The sequence below is a fragment of the Grammomys surdaster genome, unplaced genomic scaffold (assembly GCF_004785775.1).
Source record: "Grammomys surdaster isolate TR1022 unplaced genomic scaffold, NIH_TR_1.0 126531, whole genome shotgun sequence".
NCBI classification, from domain to species: Eukaryota; Metazoa; Chordata; class Mammalia; order Rodentia; family Muridae; genus Grammomys; species Grammomys surdaster.
The window spans coordinates 16,723,808-16,746,393 of record NW_021621323.1 but is presented as its reverse complement, the minus strand read 5'-3'; the positions used below and the strand labels follow the sequence as shown (position 1 = coordinate 16,746,393).

Here is a 22,586-nt window from a genome sequence, read left to right as displayed (position 1 = left end):
ACATGCTTAATCAACCAGTTTGGTTTTAACTTATCTATACTTTCAAAAGTAAATTGCAAAATCTTCAATGTGCATTTAAACACAATCTAATGAACATAATTAACTAATTAGCAAACCACACCTATTAATATGGAAGTGTCTTCTTTCTCAGTTTTCATACTCTCCTATAGTATTGAGCATTCCCTCTGGCATTGATACTTTTCTTAAATGTTGTGATAAATATTTAATATTAAAGACATAATATTTAATAAATAAATGTGTAACAAATATTATTTGTTAGAAACTTAGTGGTCTAAAAGTGATGCAATTGTCTAGATGATCTTTTTATACAAAATTCTATATATTATTACATTGTTCTTATGTCTGAATGTGCACTTGTATGGAAGTCATAGGTATACTTTCAGGACCTGGGTCTTTTCTGCCACCAGGAAGGTCTAGGGTATGGGACTCAGGTCATTTGCATTTGCCTACTGAGATATCTCCCCAAAATAAATTCTCTGATAACTGCTTTAGTTCTAGATATTCTATCAGAAAGCTAAAGCTGTAAAGAATAAAAACTATTTATCCAATGTCTCTCTTTTTCATGAGAAATCAACATAACAAAGTAACAAAGTAACAAAGATAGAGTACTGTTTTTAAATGGAAAAATAACATGAATGCAGATAATTTCAATTTTGTCTTTCTTTTTGTTAAATAATTAGTTGTCTATGTAACACTAAATATTCCTTGTTTTGAATGGAAGTAGTTTTACACAGTGAGAAGTGGATGCGATTTATATTTAGCATGTTATGGTAGCATCACATGAGTGCCAGACATTTTCAACAGAGAAGGTAAGACCTTATGTTTCCGTGTGAACAAACCCACCTCTGTGGTCAGGTCATGGTTTTCCATGGCTAGTAAAATTAATCTCATGCTAGACTTTCAAAAATATCTGAATTTGTTCCTTGTGATCTGAAATTTCTGAAACTTCGCAGACTTCATATTTTAATGGAGGTCTTTGTTGTCTAAGAGAATAGTTTTTAGAAAGCAACTAAGCACAAATGACTTCTATTTTGCTGTCATAAATACACATAGATCTGTATCTCACTGCACTTGACATTTTAGTACAATTGTCATTTTTCCCCTGATTCAGATAGATGTGTATTAGAAACTTAGGTGATGTATGAGGAGAGTAACCAGTTACCCTAGTTTCTCCCAGATTCTCTCAGTCAAACAGAAGTACCATGTCTGGGAGAACTCTGTCCTACAGAAGACAAGAATGTTCTTATCTCAGGGATGCAGTCAACTGAGCAACTCTAAGATAACAGGGCCTTACCTTCACATCATTGGTGTTCATCCTCGTGCCTTCCTTCCCCACAAATATGTCGTCAATGTCCACAAGGATGTACCTGTCCAAGGACAGTGTCAGCCTCTTCCCCGACAAGAAGGAGATGGCATCTATGAAGATGAGCTTGTGCAGCCAAAAGTTCAAGTTGTTGCCAAAAAGAACTCGCTGGATCCCGTCATGAAGCCCCAGGTCATGTATGATAGTGGCATAAAATGCTTGTTTAGAGACGGGAGGAGACAGGTTCTCTGGCGTCTTAACTTTGGCAAATATTACTGGCTGGTAGGTGGAGTGGTTAATCTGAAAAACTGTCCAGTCAGTTCCAGGTAAAGAACCTCTGTCCAGCTTGGAGGACTTGGTCACGTGAAGGAGTGGGGAGTGAGGATTAATACAGCAATCTTTTACTGCCAGGTTTCCACTTATGGAAAAGGGGAAGCCCCTGAACTGAAAGCTCTGTAAGTTTTTCTCACTGGTTTTGTGGAATCCAATGATACCCACACCATACTCTATACAGTATTTATCTAAGAGGCTTCTATTCCAAGAGTCCATGTTTATATACTTTAGAATATTCTCATATATAATGAGAACATATTTGCCTTTCACATTGTCTGTTAGCGCCGGGAGATCTCCTTTTCCAGGAGCGATTTCAGTGTGATAATGGAACCGGATGGATTCTAGCATCATAATGATGTCTTGGCCAAGGGATGAGTACTGGCTCTCCACAAACACCAGGACTGTGGGGTCTGTCCTCGAAGCATCAGAAATCATTGTCCTCCTCACCTCCATCAGCCTGGATGGTATGTGCTGGAGATCACCACAGTCCACTTCCGAAGCCCGCCCGGAGACTTCGCTTTCCTGTTTGTAGCCGCTGTACAGGTAGTAAGCAGAAATAATGATGCTTACCATACAAAATGTGGCAAGCAGAATCAGTGTTCTTTGAAAGTGTCTGTGAGGTTTCATGATAAAACTCATGGTGGATGCACTTCGTTAACTATTCCAATAGAAGCACCATTAAAAAAAAAATAGGAGGAGGGATGGAGTTTTAGGCACGCTCCTAGTCTCAGTCAACAGTTTATGTCACCATTGCAGCACATCTGGATCACACATCTGGACTCACAGGAAACACAGTCTGAAAAATAGAGAAAATAGGGCAGAGTATAAGATGTCTCTGGCGTCAAAATGAATGAGTTTTTATTGTGGTGGCTGCCTTCCATGAAAGATCATTAGTTGATCAGTTGGTGTAAGTTACACTAGAAACCCTGGCTTTCTTCTTAGAGTTGTAGAGGAGGACATGTGAGGGAAGGAATGACAGAGAGGGCTCCACTCAATACAGAGTCACTGTCCCTAACAGAACAAGAGATTGGAATGACAAGGACCTGAATTCACCAAGCTTTGCATCAAGTTCTGTCAGTAGCTGATATGTAAGCTCCTGTCATGCAGACACATGTCTGGCAGTGTATGCTCAAACAGCACATGTTGAGTTACATCCCCCGAGGGTTTACAAAGTGTGGACATATCTCATTAATTGCCAAAACTAGGACCGTGGTCTTTTTCTTTTCCACAAATTTCTTAATGTACTGAAATTTGTCACTGTACCTCGAAAATTCATTCGAGAAATTATCCTACAGTAGTTGCTTTCATTAGAAAAATCCTTTCTACATGCAAAGATGACCCACAATGCAGTCGATTATTTTAGAATACAGCTTTAAAATACTTTAACAATTATATGGAGAAATGACTCCATTTAATCCGTATACAGAGGAGTGAAAAGCTTCCTAGGCTCCTTCGGGTCTGGAGTGATTGAGCCTGCAGCAAGTATGCGCACCACAGCAGCCTGCTCAGTTGCTTCAGTGAGATCGGTTTCTGCTTTCTGACCCCAGTAATTACATCAAGAGTATTATAAACATACGATACAAATGTAACCAAAACAGTTGTGATGCTTTGTGCCCCAATAGTTTTAAGTCTTATCAACCTCTGAAAATTCTTTCACTTTGAAAAATAAACAGGGAAAAATAGGTGTTTGTAGAGCACATGTTTGGTAGGGTCTTGAGGTCCTGGCACTTCATGGGGAATGAAAAAATTTAAGGGAAGTCTTGTCATTGTTTTCATGGTGGACTTACAGATGGCCATGGGTCCAGCCATGGTGGGAAATCCTGAATTTGATGGCTACAGTGCATTTAGGGCTGGCCCTGTGTTTCTTAATTGCAATATTTTCATCTTGCAATTTTCAGATAGAATGATGAAGCCAGGATAAATCAGAGGGTTAAAATTCTGTAATATTTATTTATGAAATAAGCAGAAAATCAGAATTTGAATAAAATATGTTTATTATATATGAAGATATAGATCTTTATTAATAACATGTTTTGGAGTGTAAGCACAAGATATTTTTGATGTTTATCCTATAAATTACACATTGCAGTTTATTACCCAGATACTTAAGGCAACAGTGTCATTTATTCAAATATTTATGGGGTAACTATCTTCCTATTTAAAATATACTGGTTCGAAGTATTAAGCATTTTAAAAAGCTTCTAAAATCTGAGGAGGAGACAGTGCCTATAGTGCTGACATGTGATTGTGGATTAGAGGTGAATGGCTGTGACAGGATGAGAAAGGAAAGAGACCATGGTAAGTGGGGGTGGAGTCTGCAAAATACCCGGAGGAGAAGACTTGGGCAGAAGCTGAACATAGGGTTTTAGAAAATGATACAATACACTTAAATTAATAGAAGAGAAGGCGGGGAAGAACCTCGAATACTTGGGCACAGGGGAAAAGTTCCTGAACAGAACACCAATGGCTTACTCTCTAAGATCAAAAACTGACAAATGGGACTTCATAAAATTGCAAAGCTTCTGTAAGGCAAAGGACACTGTCAATAGGACAAAACGGCAACCAACAGATTGGGAAAAGATCATCACCAACCCTACATCCAATAGAGGGATGATATCCAATATATACAAAGAACTCAAGAAATTAGACTCCCAACAACCAAATAACCCTATTAAAAATGGGGTACAGAGCTAAACAAAAAATTCTCAGCTGAGGAAACTTGAATGGCTGAGAAGCACCTAAAGAAATGTTCAGCATCCTTAGTCATCAGGGAAATGCAAATCAAAACAACCCTGAGATTCCACTTCACACCAGTCAGAATGGCTAAGATAAAACCTCAAGTGGTAGCAGATGCTGGCGAGGATGTGGAGAAAGAGGACCACTCCTCTATTGTTGGTGGGATTGCAAGCTGGTACAGCCACTCTGGAAATCAGTCTGGCAGTTCCTCAGAAAATTGGACATAGCATTACCTGAGGACCCAGCTATACCACTCCTGGGCACACACCCAGAAGATGCTCCAACATATAACAATGACACATGCTCCACTATGCTCATAGCAGCCTTATTTATAATAGCCAGAAGCTGGAAAGAACCCAGTTGTCCTTCAACAGAGGAATGGATACAGAAAATGTAGTACATTTACACAATGGAGTATTACTCAGCTATTAAAAACAATGAATTCATGAAATTCTTAGGCAAATGGATGGAACTAGAAAATATCATCCTGAGTGAGGTAACCCAATCACAAAAGAACACACATGGTATGCACTCACTGATAAGTGGATATTAGCCCAAAAGCTCGCAACATCCAAGATACAACTCACAGACCACATGAAGCTCATGAAGAAAGAAGAACAAAGTGTGGGTGCTTCGATCCTTCTTAGAAGGAGTAACAAAAATACTCATGGGAGCAAATATGGAGACAAAGTGTGGGACAGAAACTGAAGGGATGGGTCATCTGGAGACTGTTCCACCTGGGTATCCATCCCATGTGCAGTCACCAAAGGCAGATGCTGATATGGATGCCAGCAAGTGCATGCTGACAGGAGCCTGATATAGCTGTGTCCTTAGAGGCCTGCCAGAGTCTGACATATTCAGAGGCAGATGCTCACAGCTAACCATTGAGCTGATCTTGGGGTTCCCAATGGAGGAGTGAGAGAGAAGACTGAAGGAGCTGAAAGGGTTTGCAGCCCCATGGGGAGAGCAACAATACCAACCAACCAGAGCTCCCAGGGTCTAAACCACCAGCCTGGGAGCACATAGGGAGGGATCCATGGTCCCAGGTGTATATGTGGGGGAGGATGGTATTGTCAGGCATAGGTGGGAGAGGAGGTCCTTGGTCCTGTGAAGGCTGGATGCCCTAGTGTGGGGGAATTCGAGGGTGGGGAGTTGGGAGTGGGTAGGGCACATCCTCATAGAAGCAGGAGAGGGGGGATGGGATAGTTTGCTTCTGGGTGGGGGAGAAATGAGGAAAGGAGATAACATCTGAAATGTAAATAAAATATTTAATAAAAAGTAAATAAAAAAAGAATGATATGAGTATGCACATTATTGGGTAGAAGCAAGGAATGAAAAGTAGAAAAGTAAAATAAAAGTATTCAAAAGACAACTGAGTACACACTGCTTATGCCAATGACAGGGACTGACAAGTCCTGAAGCCAGACAACAGGGCCCTGTTTCCCTGAATTTAGTAGATATAGAATGCCCAAGTCATTCCTTTTCCATAAGTTTCTCCAAATTTTCTTCAGATATCAAAAGTTATCCTATCATATATTTATAAAGGCAGGAATTAGTTTAACATGGACACATAACAGTTCTCTTGCTTTCTATAAACCATTTTTATTATTTTTTTAAAAACAGGATCTCAATGTGTGGCCAGGTTGTTCTGGAACTCTAGAATTCTAAATCCTCCTGCCTTGGTCTCTCCACTGCTGAGATTGTAAGCATTAACTAGCTTACAATGAAAATCTTCTATGAAAATCTAAAAATAAACCTTCATTTGCTCATGGCCAACTTAAGTCTCACTATAGACTCATAAAGAGCTTCTTCCTGTCCCCAATCTTCTTCTATTTGTGAAAACTGAACTATGGTTTCCCGCCTCTTTCAGGACATGATGTGAGCAAAGGCAAAGACTCAATTTCCAAGTCAGTCGTGGATGCGGCACCCCTAGGACAGCGAAGCTCTGGAAACTAACTTGGCCACACAATTCTCTTGTCAAATTTTCAGATTTTTCAAACTTGGCGAAGGCCCAGTAGTTAACACATGTTCATGAAAAAGTCCTCTCCCTTTTGTTTCCTACCATAATAATTAAAACTTTGTTGTAAATCATCCTTCTCGTTGGGATGAAGCTCTAAAAAAGGAGAGTTAAAGCTTCATTTATCTATCATTGCACCCCTGTGCCCAGCACAGAATACACTCACTGGCTGTTGGTAGAATTTATTGAATTCAATGGCTCATTATGCTGTAGGTTTATTAGACACTTTTACTTTATGCTAATGCCATAATGTATCTTTTAAGGTTACCCATGACTACTAATGATTATAGTTGCTAAAAATTGTTAGATTCATGCTTTATTGAATGTGGAGCAAATGTAAGCATAACACCCTAGCAGGAGTGTGAGAAATCCAACATAATAATGCATGGTAGATATAAATCTTCACCCACAAAAAAAAGCCCACCCAGAAATCGCTCTGCAATCAGCCATGAGGTAATTACTGAAAAACGAATTTGAGATTAGTGCTGTAGTTATTGCTGAAGACAGCAGAGAACTGAAATTAGAAACTATTCACAGATCTATAAAGATGGCTTCGATGACAAGACCTGTGAAACAATAACTAATACCATGTCAGGCATGGTAAGTTATGAGTTATGATAGGAAACAGCCAACACTGTGCCATATTAATAAGAGGTGGGAAAGTCAGTGACAGTTCCCAAGAGCCACATCCAGTACAGGGGTGAGGGTATCAGTCTGAGGATGGGGAGGTCATGTCAGGAAAATCTATGTCTAGGCTAAGAAATCCAATGATGATAATGTAGTTGTTCAAGAGCAAGAATAAACTAATTACATGGCACAACATGCTTCGATAAAATTGGAAATACAACTTAGCTTGAAAGCTACAGCTGATTAATGAATGTCTTTCAACTAGGAAATAGAATTAGACATATTTGAACAGAAAGTCATCCAAAACAGGGTGCACAAGCAATTAGTGTGGCAGTCTGTGATGATTTGGATAAAAATGACCCCCAGAGGGTATAGGGGTGCACTATTAGCAAGTGTGACCCTGTTAGAGTGTGTCACTAGAGGTGGGCTAGGGATCTCAGAAGCTCAAGCCAGATCTAGTGTCACTCTTTCTCCCTGCTGCCTGTGGATGCAGATGTAGAACTCTCAGCTACCTCCCCAGTACCATGTCTGCTGAACACCCCCATATTTTCTACCACAATGATACAATGGACTAGACCTCTGAACTATAAGCCAGCCCCAAATAAATGTTTTCTTTTATAAGAGTTGTTATGGCCATGGTGTCTCTCCACAGCAATAAAATCCTAACTTAGACAATGGATATACAATAGTGAAAAGACAATCTATGCTAAATAGTACAGAGTAAAGATATTTAGAGAGTCAGGATCAAGCTAGCTAAGAGCTGCTGGCAGTGATTCCATGGGAAGCAACTATGAGTCCAGGTTACAGTGGCTATCAGGGAGAATGGAACTGAAACTCTAAAGAGGAAAGCAGAAGTTATGGTTGGGGTCGAGGCACAGCAGAGTTGAGAATTAAAAGCTGGAGGTGTCTGTAAGCACATAGCTTAGACAATCCGAAAAAGTATTCATTTCAGAGACAAGCAGGCAGGCAGGCAGGCAGGCAGGCAGGCAGGCAGGCAGAGTAACTGCTGTATAAAGTAGTTTTCTCAAGACAGCCATCTCAACAAGCTACATAAACCCAGTTCCTCAGTAAAACTCCATCTTTATCCTTTTCCTCTTTAGGTAAGATCATCCCCACTTGAACCTTCATTGTGAATCTTGCTAAAATATTGTTAGTAAAACTATTTGCTCAGTGTGCCTGTTCCACAATAGGCTGACATTCCCAAGGGCAAAGGGTTCTTGTTATCTCTCAATAGTTTTTCACAGAAAACTTCTTAAAAATCAAGACCAACAGGTAAACACTTTATACAATGATGCTGTAATTTTGAACTGCTCTTAACAAATACATTTACAAAATTATAGGCATTTCCTATTCAGGGGCTCTATGCTAATGAGACCCAGCATGTTGGGGTCTCCATCAGCACTGCAGAATTTATGGCTTCCCAGTCATTTTAGCATGAGGAAAGGATGAATTACATAAAAACACAGGTATTAAGTTTGAAGAAATGAACCACGTAGGTAGCATTGTGAGTAAACACAGGTCCAGGAAAGATAGCAGTTTTACAGGATCTCCCACAGGCTACACTGAAGGACCAATAGCCTCACAGGCATTAAGAGCAATTGGCCTGTGCAGATCTTGTGCTGACTCCCTAGACACTGAGAAACTGGCTGGAGATGTCCCAGCTAGTACAAGATGACTGACAGACTGCACCAAAGAGACTATAGCAACATTACCTTCCTCCCTTGCTGGAGGCACGTAGGAAGTGAACATGAGGGAGACACTATTTAGATGCAGCTCCCTCACATGGCATCAGAGATATCATGATTGCTATATCCTAGAGTTTGCTTTCAGTCTTTCATGTTAATTTTTGAATTAACTTACAACAAGTTTTCATATGGTACTTTCACCTTTATTTCATTTAACTTGATTATGATGCTCCAGCCCTCCCCCTTATCCACCCGTTTCCTGCTGTACTCTTTTGTCCCCAATGTGTCTCCTACTTTTGTTCTATTGTCTTCCCTTAAAGCCTCGTTTTCTTCAATCTCATGGGTAGTTCTGGTTTCTGACAACTCACACTTCCTCTGACCTCCATCCACATAAATACTTATGAGATCTTAGAACCTACATTCGAGAGAGAACATACACTCTCTGTCTTTCTCAGCTTTGGATGTTCTATTACTTCACACGATGGTTTCCATTTTTGTTTAGTTTCCTGAAATTTTCATTTTTTCCTTAACAGCTGGATAAAATTCCCTTGTGTATATGTACCACACATCTAGACTGATTACAACCCTCAGCTACTGTGGCTAGTGAGGCAGTGAGCTATACCTCTCCCAGGCACTTAATACCTAGGGTTTTGAAATGGTGATGGCATTAAACAAGACTTTTTAAACTTTTTCTCTCATAACCTTTTCTCATTTAAGACATATTATGTGACCCTGGGCATATGGGTATATGAAGTAGATATACAAATCCAATATTTATTGCTAACAAAACATAAAGTAATTTAAAACACTTCTGTGATATATAAAAAGTATACAGACATTTATAATTTTATCATTTGTTAAAGATCAAAGGAAATTTGTATACTAATGAGATGGATGCACTCATTTATTTATTTACAAAGAATTAAGCACTGCTGAATACTTGATGCTGCAGGATGTACAGCATCTTCAGCCTTTCAGTGTGAATTAATACTCTGATTTTATGATCATCAATGCTGAGAACACTGCTTTGCATAAACACATAGCAACAAAATAGCAGAGGTATGTTTAAAGCTATTTCAGAAATTGTTGGAAATTATGTTCTATTCTTAAGCGAAAATTAATTTAACAACTTTTTTTCATGAAGCTCAAGTCAGTGACTCAAACAGTAATTTTAAAAATCCAACATTATAAAATACAAAGAAATATTAAGTTATAGTTACATGCTAAGGAGTAGCAGCAGAAAAATATTTAGTCTGTTTTCTATAGTTAAACATTGTATGTAGGCTCTCAAACATGAACTGATGCGTTTCCAGCAAGCTTTGTTACTATGGACCCTGCCTGTACTGCCTGCTGCTACTGCTTGCTGCTTGTTTAGGACCAAGGTTGCACTGAAGCTTCAGGATACAGCCTGGGCTAGCACCACCAGATACATCTCAGCTTTATCACATGTTTGACTATGAGCTAACCTGTGGTCACTGGACATTTATAAACCTCTTACTACTTTTGAATTTTTCACAACCCCAAGTTCTGTTTCCTCAGTCCCATATGACATCATCACCAATGAGTTAAGAAGCTGCAGTATAAATCATTAAACTCTCTTAGAATAGCATCTGACTCACAGAGAAGGAATAAACAAAACCATCCTGTTTTAATTATTACAGAGATTGTTATAGAAATTAACCATGAGAAAAATGCCTGGCAATGAAAGTACACTGAGCAACTGCAAAGGGTGTGTTGTGTGTGTATATGTGTGTGTGTGTGTGTGTGTGTGTGTGTGTGTGTGTGTGTGTATGTATAATTTCGCCTTGAGTGGAGTTGTGTGGTGGACACATGACAACCCCTAGAGAGTCTCAATGGCTTCCAAGCAAAGGAGGAGGAGGTTCCATCAGAGGCATCCCAATACCAGATCCATGGCTTCTTCATATCCTCTCTGTCTTTCCTTCCATGACTCACAAACTCCATGGTTTTTATTATCATCTACTCTCCCATAAATTCCAAATGCTTATGTGAATCCCAGACATCCATATGTTTAAGTTCTTCAAACCATCTAGAAATTTGATAAAATAGCAACATCAAGGCACATCAACTCTGTAGCCAGTTGGCTCAAATGGAGCTATTTGAAAGCAGACTCAACTCTTTCAATATTGATTTTGTGATCCTCTATGTTGTATGATGTCTTTTCCTGGGGAGACACGAACAAATGTCTACTCACCCTAGATAGGAAACTGATGACACAGAATATACCATCCAAGTTCTGCTTGGTGAACCAATGGATTTCACTGGTTTACTTACAGGAATATGGGTGAGGAGTTACTTACAGGAGCAGCAATGGCTCAAAGGTAGCTGCATTACCCAAGCCCACCCTAACGTATGTAACAGATCAGCAAGACCAGCCATCTGGACCACACTGCACAACCAGAAGTCAGCTCAGCAGGTTGTAGAGTGTCCGTCCACTCTAGGTGGCTCAATTTGTCCAAGACTCTTCCAGGAAGCTCAGCTCATCTTTGGTTTGTTTGTTTGTTTGTTTTTGTTTTGTTTTTTGTTTGTTTGTTTTTCTAGGCAGTTTTCCTGGTCTCTGCTTCTTCCAAGGGTCTGTGTTTGTTTAAAAGAATTCTCTGAAGCTTATCTTCTCTGAGAGTGACTCTCTGAAGTCTTTATTATTTATATACTCTTGAGAGAGAGGGGGTCCTAGTGAATCTGGTCAATTTAAGGGGCATCATGAAACAATTTAGTATAGTTTACTTCCTGTTGTAAGGAGCTTCTCTCCCCTTACAGCATCCTCCTTTCTCTCTTCCCCATAAGCACACACTTGTAAGTTTCCCTTTAAAATACCAGGTTGCTTCACAGCAGCCTGAAATGTTCTTTATCTCTACGTAGTACTACTGGTTCATGCCTGACAGTCATTCATCCTGTGTATATAAACGAATCCATATCTTCCCAATTCCATTTCCCCAAATTCACCCCATTCAGGCACATCTCTCCTCATCCATGAGACATTACATATGAAGTCATTAAGCATGAAACCATTACACATAGAACCCAGCACAGACGTTAACAGTCCCCACTACCTTTCTTTGATTTGGCACTAAGGAAGAACTTGGGTTAGAGCTAGAGTTTTATCAGAAGCTGCATAAAACTTACTAATTAAAATTTAAATTCCTACACATGACCACAAGTCCCTTCATGGTTAGCATCCTACTCCAACCTATATCATCCAATCAGATGGTGTGGCTATTCCAGTAAAATGGATTTTCTCTCACTATCCCAAAGAGACCATCTCCTTGTCTTTGTGTCTTTGTATGTGGTATTACCTATGTCTACAACCTTTTTCTCCATTTCATCTGCTGTATCTTAATTCTAAGTATAAATGTCTCTGCTCAAAGAGGTTAACTGTCAATCTTGGGTCCTCAATGCCTCCCTACTGACAACATCTTCCTATAGCACTGCACCTATTCTGTGGTACATCCTATGTTTTCAAGTCTGGTGATCTTCTGTGTAATGTTTCTCTATAGATGTAGAAGCATCTGTGAGTACTTGCAGGGTTTTCTTTGTTCTCTGTGACTACAAAAGCAGTTCTTAATAGAAGAATAACCCATTGAATGCTTGTTCAATCTGTGAAAGGGGGCCCATACTCAATTTTATAAATAGCAGCTCATTCACAAACTAGGACAAACTCAAGTCAAACCATCAATCACACTGGCCTCAAACAGTCAGGTCAATAATATAAACATTGAGCAGCAGTGACCATCTTGACCAGAGCCATAAATCAGGATGGACAGAATGTGACTCTCACTGGCTCTTACTTGGAGTCTATTTTTCACATTCTGAAATGCTGCAGAGTTTTCGTGTAGCTAGAGTCTTTTTGGATACATTTGGTTTTTTTTAAAAGATCCCACTAAGAAAATATTAGCTATTATCTAATTATCTTTTTATGAAGAAAAAGTAAAGGGGCAGTTACTTTTGGAGTCACAAGCCATTCCACACATACATGGAGGACCTGTACATATACAATTTGCAAGGTCATACAAAGGTCCTATCTGCAAGAAGAACCAGTTTGCTAAAGTAAGCTCTTCTCTTTTCCATTGACACCCATCATCATCAAACCAGATGAAAGACATGGGAGTCTGAACATTCGTCTTTCTCAAATCCATTATATACAAGTGTTGAAAAATGCATTTGGAGCCTTCAAATATTTCCTTGACTATGCTAAAAGTAATTTAGCAGTATTAAAAATTTACAAAGAACATTCTTTTCTCTAGGAAAGAATGTGTGAAATTGTGTCATGTTAATTGAACCCTGCTGTGGTAGGCATACAGGAAACTGATTTCTGTAAAGCACTACTGAGAACACACTCTGTCTCTGGAACAGGGAGCTTAAAATGGATGGGAGAAAAGATGCCGGTGGGGTCATTAGCTTGGCATAGTAAATTGAAAAGTAAACGACTACTGTAATGTTCCATTTTGTATTTAGAAGCCATGAAGGGAAGATTGTAGTTAGTCCATTTCCTTCAGTATTATATCATCTAGCAAGGCAGAGCAGAAAAATATTCCATTGTTGTTTGTTGACTGTTGTGTCTGTCTGTAAGGCTGAAGTGTCAGAACGCCTGCCTATTATGTTGTAGGCTGAGCTAGAATATGTGCCTAATGGTACGCACAATTCAGCATTAAGTGTTTAATCTGTTCATAACATCTCTGAGAACCAGAAAGTGTTACCTGTGACTTCCCCACACGATATGGTTCAACTGTATCACATAGTTGTCTGTATGACCGTGGGCTATGTTTTAGGAAGATTTCATAAGCCAGAAGGGGAAAGACAGTCAATCTGCAGAGGGAAAAGGAATTCAAAGTAGGTAACTGAAGACTAGAGAAGATGATAGGGAAGTCTGACCAGGGTATAGGTGTTGGTCCCATGGCTCTAGCCTAGTCATTCATCCACAGGAAGTCAGATTAATGTCTCTGCTTTTTCTGTGGGCGTCTTTTAGAATAAGTAATACCCAGGAAGTTAGAGTAGCAAGTAAACTTGACTGTTCATACTTCATTAAAGAGCGTGTTACATTTAATTGTCCTGGGTACTGCTTTATGTCTGGCATAGAATCTATGCTTAGCAAATAACCTTCTGAATGATAACTTATTAACACCTTATTTCCTATGCTAGGGTAGAATAGTATGAATGGGTGGGAAAGTACCCAGATTGTTTACATTATAGCACAAGGCATATCAAACATATACATTTGATGGCAGAGATATTGGCAGAATAGAGCAGTGGTTATTGCTGTGTGAATTTGAAGGCAGATTCGAACTGAATTCCAGCTCCAACGCTAGCCAGGGGTGTCCTTACATAGCTAATCTCTTAGTGACTTAATTTCCTCATTTGACATGGGAATATACCTAGGTGAAATGAGTTTAATGAGTTTTTATATGTGAAGTGTGTGAATAGAGATGGTATAAGGTAAATGACTATTAACTGTTATTTTAACTGCTTGACAGCTCTAGAAAATAACTCTGCAACAAGTTACGTGTTATTCTCTGATGGCTTTTTCATAGAGATTTCTAAAATTCTGGACAAATGACCAGGGAAAGGGTTCTGAGATCATTACAAGGGTGACAAAATCCATCCTAGACCTAGCGATGGCCTTCTGGGCACTTTGTCATGGCAGAGCCAGTCCTGGAATCCAAGCTACTTAGAACTTTACATGTATTGTAATCAAACAAAAGGATTAAAACTTGGCAATACTTAAAATGAATGCCATAACTGAGACAATGAATGGTTGTAGCTGAGGTCTGTGAGGCTGGATGTTTAAACCCTGGTTTAGCACAAGTACACAGTAGTCAGAGCACTCAGTGACTTAAGAAATGTGATTTTTTTGTATGTTATGAGCATTAATCATAATAGGGCTAAAATTTTTCTAGTCATATAACTTAAATGAAACTGATCAAGATATTTAGAACCAGATCAAAGTATAAACCAAGGTTGGAAAGATGGCTCAGAGGTTAAGAGCACTTGCTGCTCTTTCAGAGGATCGAAGTTTAGTTCCTAGCACCCACATGGTGGCTCACAATCGTATGTTAGCTCCAGTTCCAGGTGATCTGATGCCCTCTTCTGACCTTCACAAGCACAAGGGATGAACACTGTGCAAATACATACATGCAGGTAAAAATACTTATACAAATAAAATAAAAATACCATTTTAAAAAGTATAAAATGTTCTCTATAACCATGTGGTTCATTTGTATAGGCTTTTACTAAAAAGACAAACTCTATAGCTTAATTCTCTCCTACAATGGTAAGAGGAACTTAAATCATACAATAATTTTTGAGTGTGGTTCACATTAATGATTTTTATATCACAGCTGATATTATTGTGGCCCAGTAACACCTTTCATCTGGGATGGCTTTCACAGGTCTGTGTCTTGCTTTTCTCTGATGACCACATTCTGGGGAAAGGAGAAAGCACCATTGCTGTCTAGTTGCTGAGCAGCTGGGAATAGTGTAGCAATCCTCAATTCTATTTCTTTGTTATCAGAGTACAGACAAACCATAAACATACATATTTAAGAAGTTTCTTTTTGTAAATAACCTTAGCAAATATACTTTTCAGTTTAGAAGCTGGCCACAATCGTCAAAGATTAGGTGAAATTTCATCTATGACAAAGGACTCTAAATCAAAATAAGACAATTATGATCTCTTTGTGGTTTTAAAGTTTTGAGATGAAGCCAGTCACTGCAATTGCAGCTCCCAAGAGCTTCTCCATAGAGGGGTAGCTTCAGAGGAAGGATTGTTTCTTATGGAATCTCCCAATTACAACAAAAAAGTAAATCTCCTATTTGCTGGAACTTTCAGACATAATATTTTCCTTAAGAAGATTTATTCCAAGAGAAGATATACTAGACCTGAACCAAACCAAACTGTAATAACATTCCCTACAAAGAGATACAAATCTCACTTGAGCTCAAGCATGTTAGTAAGCTGAGAAAGACTGTGAAGAAAATTATCAACTCAAGTGCCTAGTTTGCAAATAGCATTTACTTCTAGGAAGAGCTAAGCCTTCTGCTTTAGCATCAGTATCCCAGAGAGGACAAAGGCAGCCTTAAGGAGTACAGATCCAATGCTAAGCAGAGAAGGCAGGAGGAATCCTAGGTCAGTGCAAGGCATGGCTATCCTCAGGAGTCTAAAAATCAGCTCTTTCACATTTTTATTTTTATTTGAAACCTCCTCCAATACAAAGCTGACAGGAAATTACGGCTGAAGAAAAAGAAATCTTTTCAAGCCTGCTCTTTCCTCTCATCTTCTTCTCCCACAAACAGCATTGTTTTACACTTTATTATATGATATTTTCCAAGGATGAGAAGAAAAGGAATGGACCTGAGTTCCTTCTCTGATTCCCTATTTTAACTCAAGCCTTAGCCTAACACCAGAACCTCATCGGTTTATGCTATTTTCTTCAATGCTCTTACAAACTATAGATGTTACTATATCCTAATGTGTTTATAAAAACACAAGTATTAAATATGCTTCAAGCTTATATGTTTATTGGTATAACTAGTTGGGAAGTGATCAGACCATGCTCCTGAGAACGTAACTTAGGTTCCCCCTGTTTGCTCCCCAAAGCAGCTATACTAAATGGAAAAATACATCTACTTTCTTTTCATTTAAAGCTTCTTTATTCGATAGTCAGGCCAATTATTTAATTTATACTTAATGTTTTTATAATATCATCTTAAATGATGGTTTGAGACACTAACTGCATCAACTATGAAGCTCTGTTAAGCATTACTACATGATAGACTCGTGATTAGATTTTGAATCTTTAACATTATTTCCAAAAGTCAAATCAGCAGAAAGACATACGGTTGGTTAACCATGCTGGAACTGCACAACGAATTTGTTAGCATACATACATCTTAACCAACTCAGAGGGTCACCTCCTCAATTCTATAATCTAAAAAAAAACTTTAATCCTTAAATAAGGAAATACTTTATTGGCTAACTTATCGTAATTAATAAAATTAGGCATTTCTTGAGGGCAGCAATTCTTGATGGGATAAAAACAAAGTTATCTCTTATTGAAAGCCCCCCGGAGTGAACTGGCAATACAAAGTATAAATAAACAGATGTACTTACCTGGAATTAAAGTTCAGAGAGTTGGAAAATGCGGGGAAAGTTTCAGTGGACAGACAATATCAAAAGAAGACTATCTGCAGCCTTCGGTTGGGCTTTCTGCCTTTCCAAGTGGCAGTGAGGGCAGCGCTAGCCAGTACCCTCATCTTATGTAACATCATCTTATTAATATTAGCCATCAGACTGCTACCAAGCTGGCGAGGCACTAGAGGGCAAGAGAGGCACATGCAAGACCCATCTCCAAGGGACCAGCGCGGGGACCACTTCAGGGAAGACAGATGCTAACTAAGCTGACAAATGCCAGATGTCTGAAGGCACCATCGAAACTTGCCGGTGTTCCTCAAAGAATATTTTAAATGCTGATTTCCTATTAGCCCGAGTTAACAGGTTAATAAATACTCGTAAGCAAAGAAACACATTATGAAAAAAAAACTTTCAGGATTATATTTACAAACCCATAGTGACTCGGGGGTTTGTCTCTGCATTGTTTAAATCAACGTATTTCAAACAGGAAAGGAGAGGCTGCATATATAAATTCAACGAGTGTAGACCTCAAGACCCTTCGTTTCCAGTCGCTAGAAACTTGGGATAGTGTCTCTGCCATCTCTGGAGTCCGTATTTCAACTATCTAGGGTTGGGTCAAATGAGGACCTGCCCTCCAACCTAGTGATTACCTCGGGCTGTGGAGCGCCGGCATCCTGCCTCCCGGTCCTTGGCTTCTCTGCGCTCCCGCTGCGCAGCCACGGCTGCAGCCGCCTCCCCCAGCATCCGCTCTGGAGCCGAGTGGGCTGGGCGCGCGGGGCGGGCGGGGCTGGCAGGGCGAGTGGTCCAGGAGCTCAGGGCGGGGCGGGGCGGGGCTAGGCGGGGCTAGGCGGGGCGGGACAGCCCGGCTCCTGCGCGCGCTCTTGGACCGGCGCTCGTCCCACGCCCGCACGCAGTCTCCAGGGTGCCCGCTGCCCGCGCGCACTCGCTGGAGCGGGAGGAGGCGTTCGCTGGGACCTGATTCCCGACAGCCCCGGTTGCTGCAGGAGGGAGTCAGGGAGGTGCCGAGCTGCACCACAGGTGCTGATGCCCCGCACTGGGTAGGGCAGCTCACTGGCTTTCCTCTGCTTGTTAGTCCTCTAAGGCCAGTTCCTCCATCCTGGAAGACCAGTGCAAGGCCAAAGGCAGATGAAAAGGTATTTCAGATTCAAGGTGAGGGTGGGTAAAAGCCCAAATGGAAAGAACCTTCCAGTACACCATAGGCTGCACCAAGGGAGAGAGCAGTTTGAGTCGGGGACAGCCCACCGATTGTACCATGTAAAGAGCATTTTCTGTGGACACAATCAATACTTAGACGATCAGTCAGCACCTCACAAGGCGCCATGTCCCACTTGCTTTAAGTAATATGGGTCACTGCCTAAAGGCAGTGCTGGTGTTCTCTTGGTAGTTAGGATTAGAATGTGATCAAGTTTAGTCATTCAGACTCAAAAGATGACATTTCTGGATCCATTGGGGCCCTGCTTAGGCAAGTGGACGGTCGTATTTGGGGTTCTGATCAGAGGTGCTTTTGGATCCTCATTGTCAAGTGAGAACTGAAGACAGCACTACTGTTCGGGGAGCAAATTAAGGTGTTGGAGTACAGCTAAACCTACACGCTCATTGGTGCGCACTCTGAACCCAGTTAATACCGAAGCACCTCTCACCTCCATGAGTTTTCATACTCCAATCCATACACAGACTCTTGGCTTAAGACAGCTCTGGTTATATTTTCTAGCAACAAGAAGTGAAAGAGACAAAAATGATGGAGATATCAAACACTTCGCGTTGCTTAATGATTTTAGGAAGACCGTTGGATGCAAACAGCGAGCGCGCACCATTCAGCAGATACTTGAGTTAGCTGGAATTTGGTTTCCCTTTCTTTCTTTTTTTCTTTTTTTATGTGTTATTATTATTAGCTATACACATTCCTAGCCTGGTTTGCTTCCTTCCTTCCTTCCTTCCTTCCTTCCTTCCTTCCTTCCTTTCTTCCTTTCTTCCTTTCTTTCTTTCTTTCTTTCTTTCTTTCTTTCTTTCCTTCTTTCTCTCTCTCTTCTTTTTGAATAGGGATGATTGTATCTTTTTCTTACTCCATTGCGTAGAGTGTAGAGAAATGCGGGATATAATTGCTCTTCTGGAGCTGCTGGCAAAATTCCTTGGCTTAATAATATTTATTTATTCATTTATTTATAGTTGGAGTCTCTCTTGGGAGTCCGTGTCTTCCAAGAATGGTGCAGAACACCACATTTGTTTCGATATGCTTGCTCCAGAGAGCCTGACCTGACTCCAAAGCATCTGTCCAGCTACCTAAAACTTCCAGATGGGAGCGGGCTCAAGAGCGAAGAGGCTTGCCAGCAAGCCAGAGAACCTAGGTTTAGTCTGAACAGTCCTACTTGTTGGGAGGAGAGAACCAACTTCTACAAGTTATCCTCTGACTTCCACGCCTGGGCATATAATCTACGTCTTTAAGCCAGAAGGTATGAATGACACCAAGGAACCAAGGTTTTCTAGACACATCAGGACTGGCACACACAGGAACTCATGGAGACGGGGGCAGCTTGCATATAGTCTCTGCACAGGTCTGCACCAGATGGAGACACAGAGATGAGAAGAGAAATGGACACAAACATTCTCATTCCTAACCCAGAAGCTATCTCCAGTTGATAGCCACTTGCAAATAAAAACTTAGTTTTCTCCAGGGGAGTCTCACTGGGGACCATTCTTAAGAGCAAGCCCCATGTCCAGCAGTAGATGCCAATAGAAAACCAATCAACAGCATGTTTGACTCTTAGTGTTAGACTTTTAAAATTTTTTTCTTGCATAGACATAGGCTTCAGATTTTGTGTGAAATCGTGTATCTCTGCACCTATATATGCTTCTTGTACTTTTTCTTTAGCTCTTTATTTTTGTTTGATTGTTTTGTCCTATTCCAATTTTCTTTTGTTTTATCTTATTTTATTATTTGTTTAGGCACCCATTAGTTTTTAAAAGAGAGACAGAAAGGGTGTGGACCCAAATGGGAGTGGGGATGGGGAGTAGGAACTAGGAGGTGTAGGGGGAGGAGAACCATAACTAGAACATATTGTATGAAAAAAAATCCATTTTCAATTAAAAAATAAATACATGTAGAAAAGTATTGAACATCAACTAAGTGGCTCTGGGAATACACTAATGCTGAATAAATAAACACGAAAAGCAGGTGCGGTTTTCTGCCTTCCAGTTGTTTATAATGTATTGCCACAGGGCAGGCAATACAAGACTTCAGCGAATGGACAAGACTCACAAATCCATGCACCTCCGAATGGTTCACCATGTATTTTGGAACTGGGTTTGGAACTGGGCTTCACTATTCGTCTTTCTTTTCCTATCTTCTCTGCACAAAAGGGATTAAAGCCCACAGAGGACCTCTTGTATAGAATACAGTAGTTAAGAGTGTCTTTTAAAACTTTTCTTGTTAGAGAGAAACAGAGGCACACCCAGCTTCCTGGATGCTTTTAAGAGTGTGACTGCTTTTACTTAGTGCTGCTGCTCCCAGCCAATCATTTGCACATGCAGATGGCTGAAAGGTACACTGTCTCCTCCCAAGATAAGTCCCAGCCTCATAGCTCCATTGTAGAAGTTTACATCTGTGTGTATGTACATATGTGTGTGTGTATGTATGCCCTTCCATCCCCGAGCTATTCACCCGGCAGAGAGATAAAGAGGGAACATAGACTTGAGTGACAACGTTAGCTCTCTTTTTCTATTTTATTTCCCTTATGTCGGGATGATGGGCCAGGAAATAATATTCTCTCTCCTGGATGGATACTCTAGTGTCTTGGATACTCCAGTGTCTTATGCTGTTCACTATAGGCAACAATGAACCCGTGCCCAGCCTTGTCAAGGTGCTTCATGCTGGGAAGCACCTGAAATGTATTCATCTCCAAATTAGTTTCTTCAATAGGTTTAATGTGATAACCGAGCCACATTAGTCGTGATCTCTGGGATATAGCACACTTTTCATAACTACCTTTGGTCTTTGAATTTTGACTATTTATAAAAATTTTGAGGACCTCAAAAGTAGAAGAGAACAAAACTCCAAGAAGTCCTGGCCCAGATTGTATAAAATTTTGTTTATCAGAGAGAGAGAGGGAGAAAAAGAGAGAGAGAGAGAGAGAGAGAGAGAGAGAGAGAGAGAGAAAGAGAGAGAGAGAGAGAGAGGGCTATAAATTAAAATTTTACAGAAATGATTAAGAAAAAAACAAAAAGAACAAAAGAATGTAGTTTTGTACATTGAAATAATTAATCCTCTATTTAGCCACTCTGACAGAAGGCGTCTGGTAGTACTAACTCATGGTGATGTAGAGATTTAATAACATGTCTTATATAAATTAAAATTACAACCTGTGATGGGATCTTGTTCCTCCTCTGAATGCTTCTACACGGAGGGTTCTGATTATAAAAGGATTTTGAGAAACTTATTTCAATTTTCAGAGTTCTCTTCAATTTTTCAATGTTTAAATTAAACTCATGCATTATTCCACTATGACAAGATTAAAAATCAGATATACAGAGGACACATTATTTTTTATCTGAAACAGCTAATAAGTGTATTACAATCGTCTTTAAAATCATCAGCTAAGACTTGTAGTAATGACTCTGTCGATATGCTTAAGATAAGGGGGTGAGGACTTAATAGAAATTATCTTTTAGCTAGTAACTTCTAACTCAGCCCAAGGAAGAAGAGTCCAGCTTTCTTTATTGTCTCAAAAGATAGTTATTTGAAAATAGACCCAAATAAAACATCTCCGCAAAACAATTGACTGAGGGACATGCATGGGTGTCAGGGTGTTATGTAGCTACTGTGCCACCACCCATCAGTGTCCCGATGGATAGCACCTTTGATAAATGAACAAGGTGGAGTAGGTTGCATTAAGGTCCTTTTAAAAATATATTTTTAAATTAAAATATAATTACAACACTGTTCCTGTTTCTTGCTCCCGTGTACCCTCCACTCCCTCTCACCTTGATGACCTTTTTTGTTGTTGTTTTTGTTTGGTTATTATTATTCCAAACACCTATTTGTACCAATCTGCTTTGTCTATTTTTGTTGTTGTATATGATTTCTGGGCTGTTCACTTTGTATTGGGTAACCAGCTAGGGGACTTATCCTTGGTTGATGCTATTTCTCCCTCTCTCAGTCTGAGCAGCAATGACTGTATCTATAGACAGGCTAATCTGTAGGTGGGGAAATTGAATGAGGTTTGACTTGCCAGAAAAAAACCCACATGCAACCAAATGTCTTATTTTAAGAAACAACAGTTTATAGCTCACTGGTAGGGTTGGGGATGTGGCTCCAGCCTTAGTGGTATCATCTTCTCAAGGGAATCTGGTTCAGGACTCTGTTCTCTATCCCTAGTGTTTTGTATTCAGAGCCACGTGGGGAACAAGAATCTGCATTTCAACAAGTGCTCAGGTACAGCCATCCACAATTGAAGAAACACAGACTTAGAGAATTTTTGAGGAAATGTTGTTTTTATTTAATTTTTACATATTTTCAAGAATAGGTCTGTATGTCTATATAAGCAACTTAGTTCACAAAGTTTTCAGATTATTCCTTAATTTCAATAAATATACAACAAACCTGGTACTTTTCATTGGTTTCCATATAATCAGTTAGGAAAAGCCTTTCTTTAATGTAGTAATATCTGGAAACTGGCAAACAGAAGCTTTCTTTCACTTCAGAGA

The 22,586-nt window shown here is 39.9% G+C and overlaps 1 protein-coding gene across 2 annotated transcripts in view; it reads right to left on the bottom strand.

Moving 5' to 3' along the window:
• Ndst3 (N-deacetylase and N-sulfotransferase 3) overlaps positions 1-17,660 on the bottom strand; it is a 161,410-nt gene extending 143,750 nt beyond the window's left edge. Inside the window, exons 1-2 of one of the 2 annotated variants that reach the window (XR_003710383.1) lie at positions 17,516-17,660; positions 1,316-2,453 (exon numbers count right to left, since the gene is read on the bottom strand). Coding sequence is in view for 1 of the 2 variants with exons in the window: in XM_028760430.1 (XP_028616263.1) it covers positions 1,316-2,296 (981 nt within the window). In the remaining variant the exon portion in view is untranslated. Of the gene's footprint in view, positions 1-1,315; positions 2,454-16,844; positions 16,892-17,515 lie in introns of those variants that run through there. The other variant, XM_028760430.1, reaches the window with a different exon arrangement.
• Between the last annotated feature and the right edge of the window lie 4,926 nt (positions 17,661-22,586).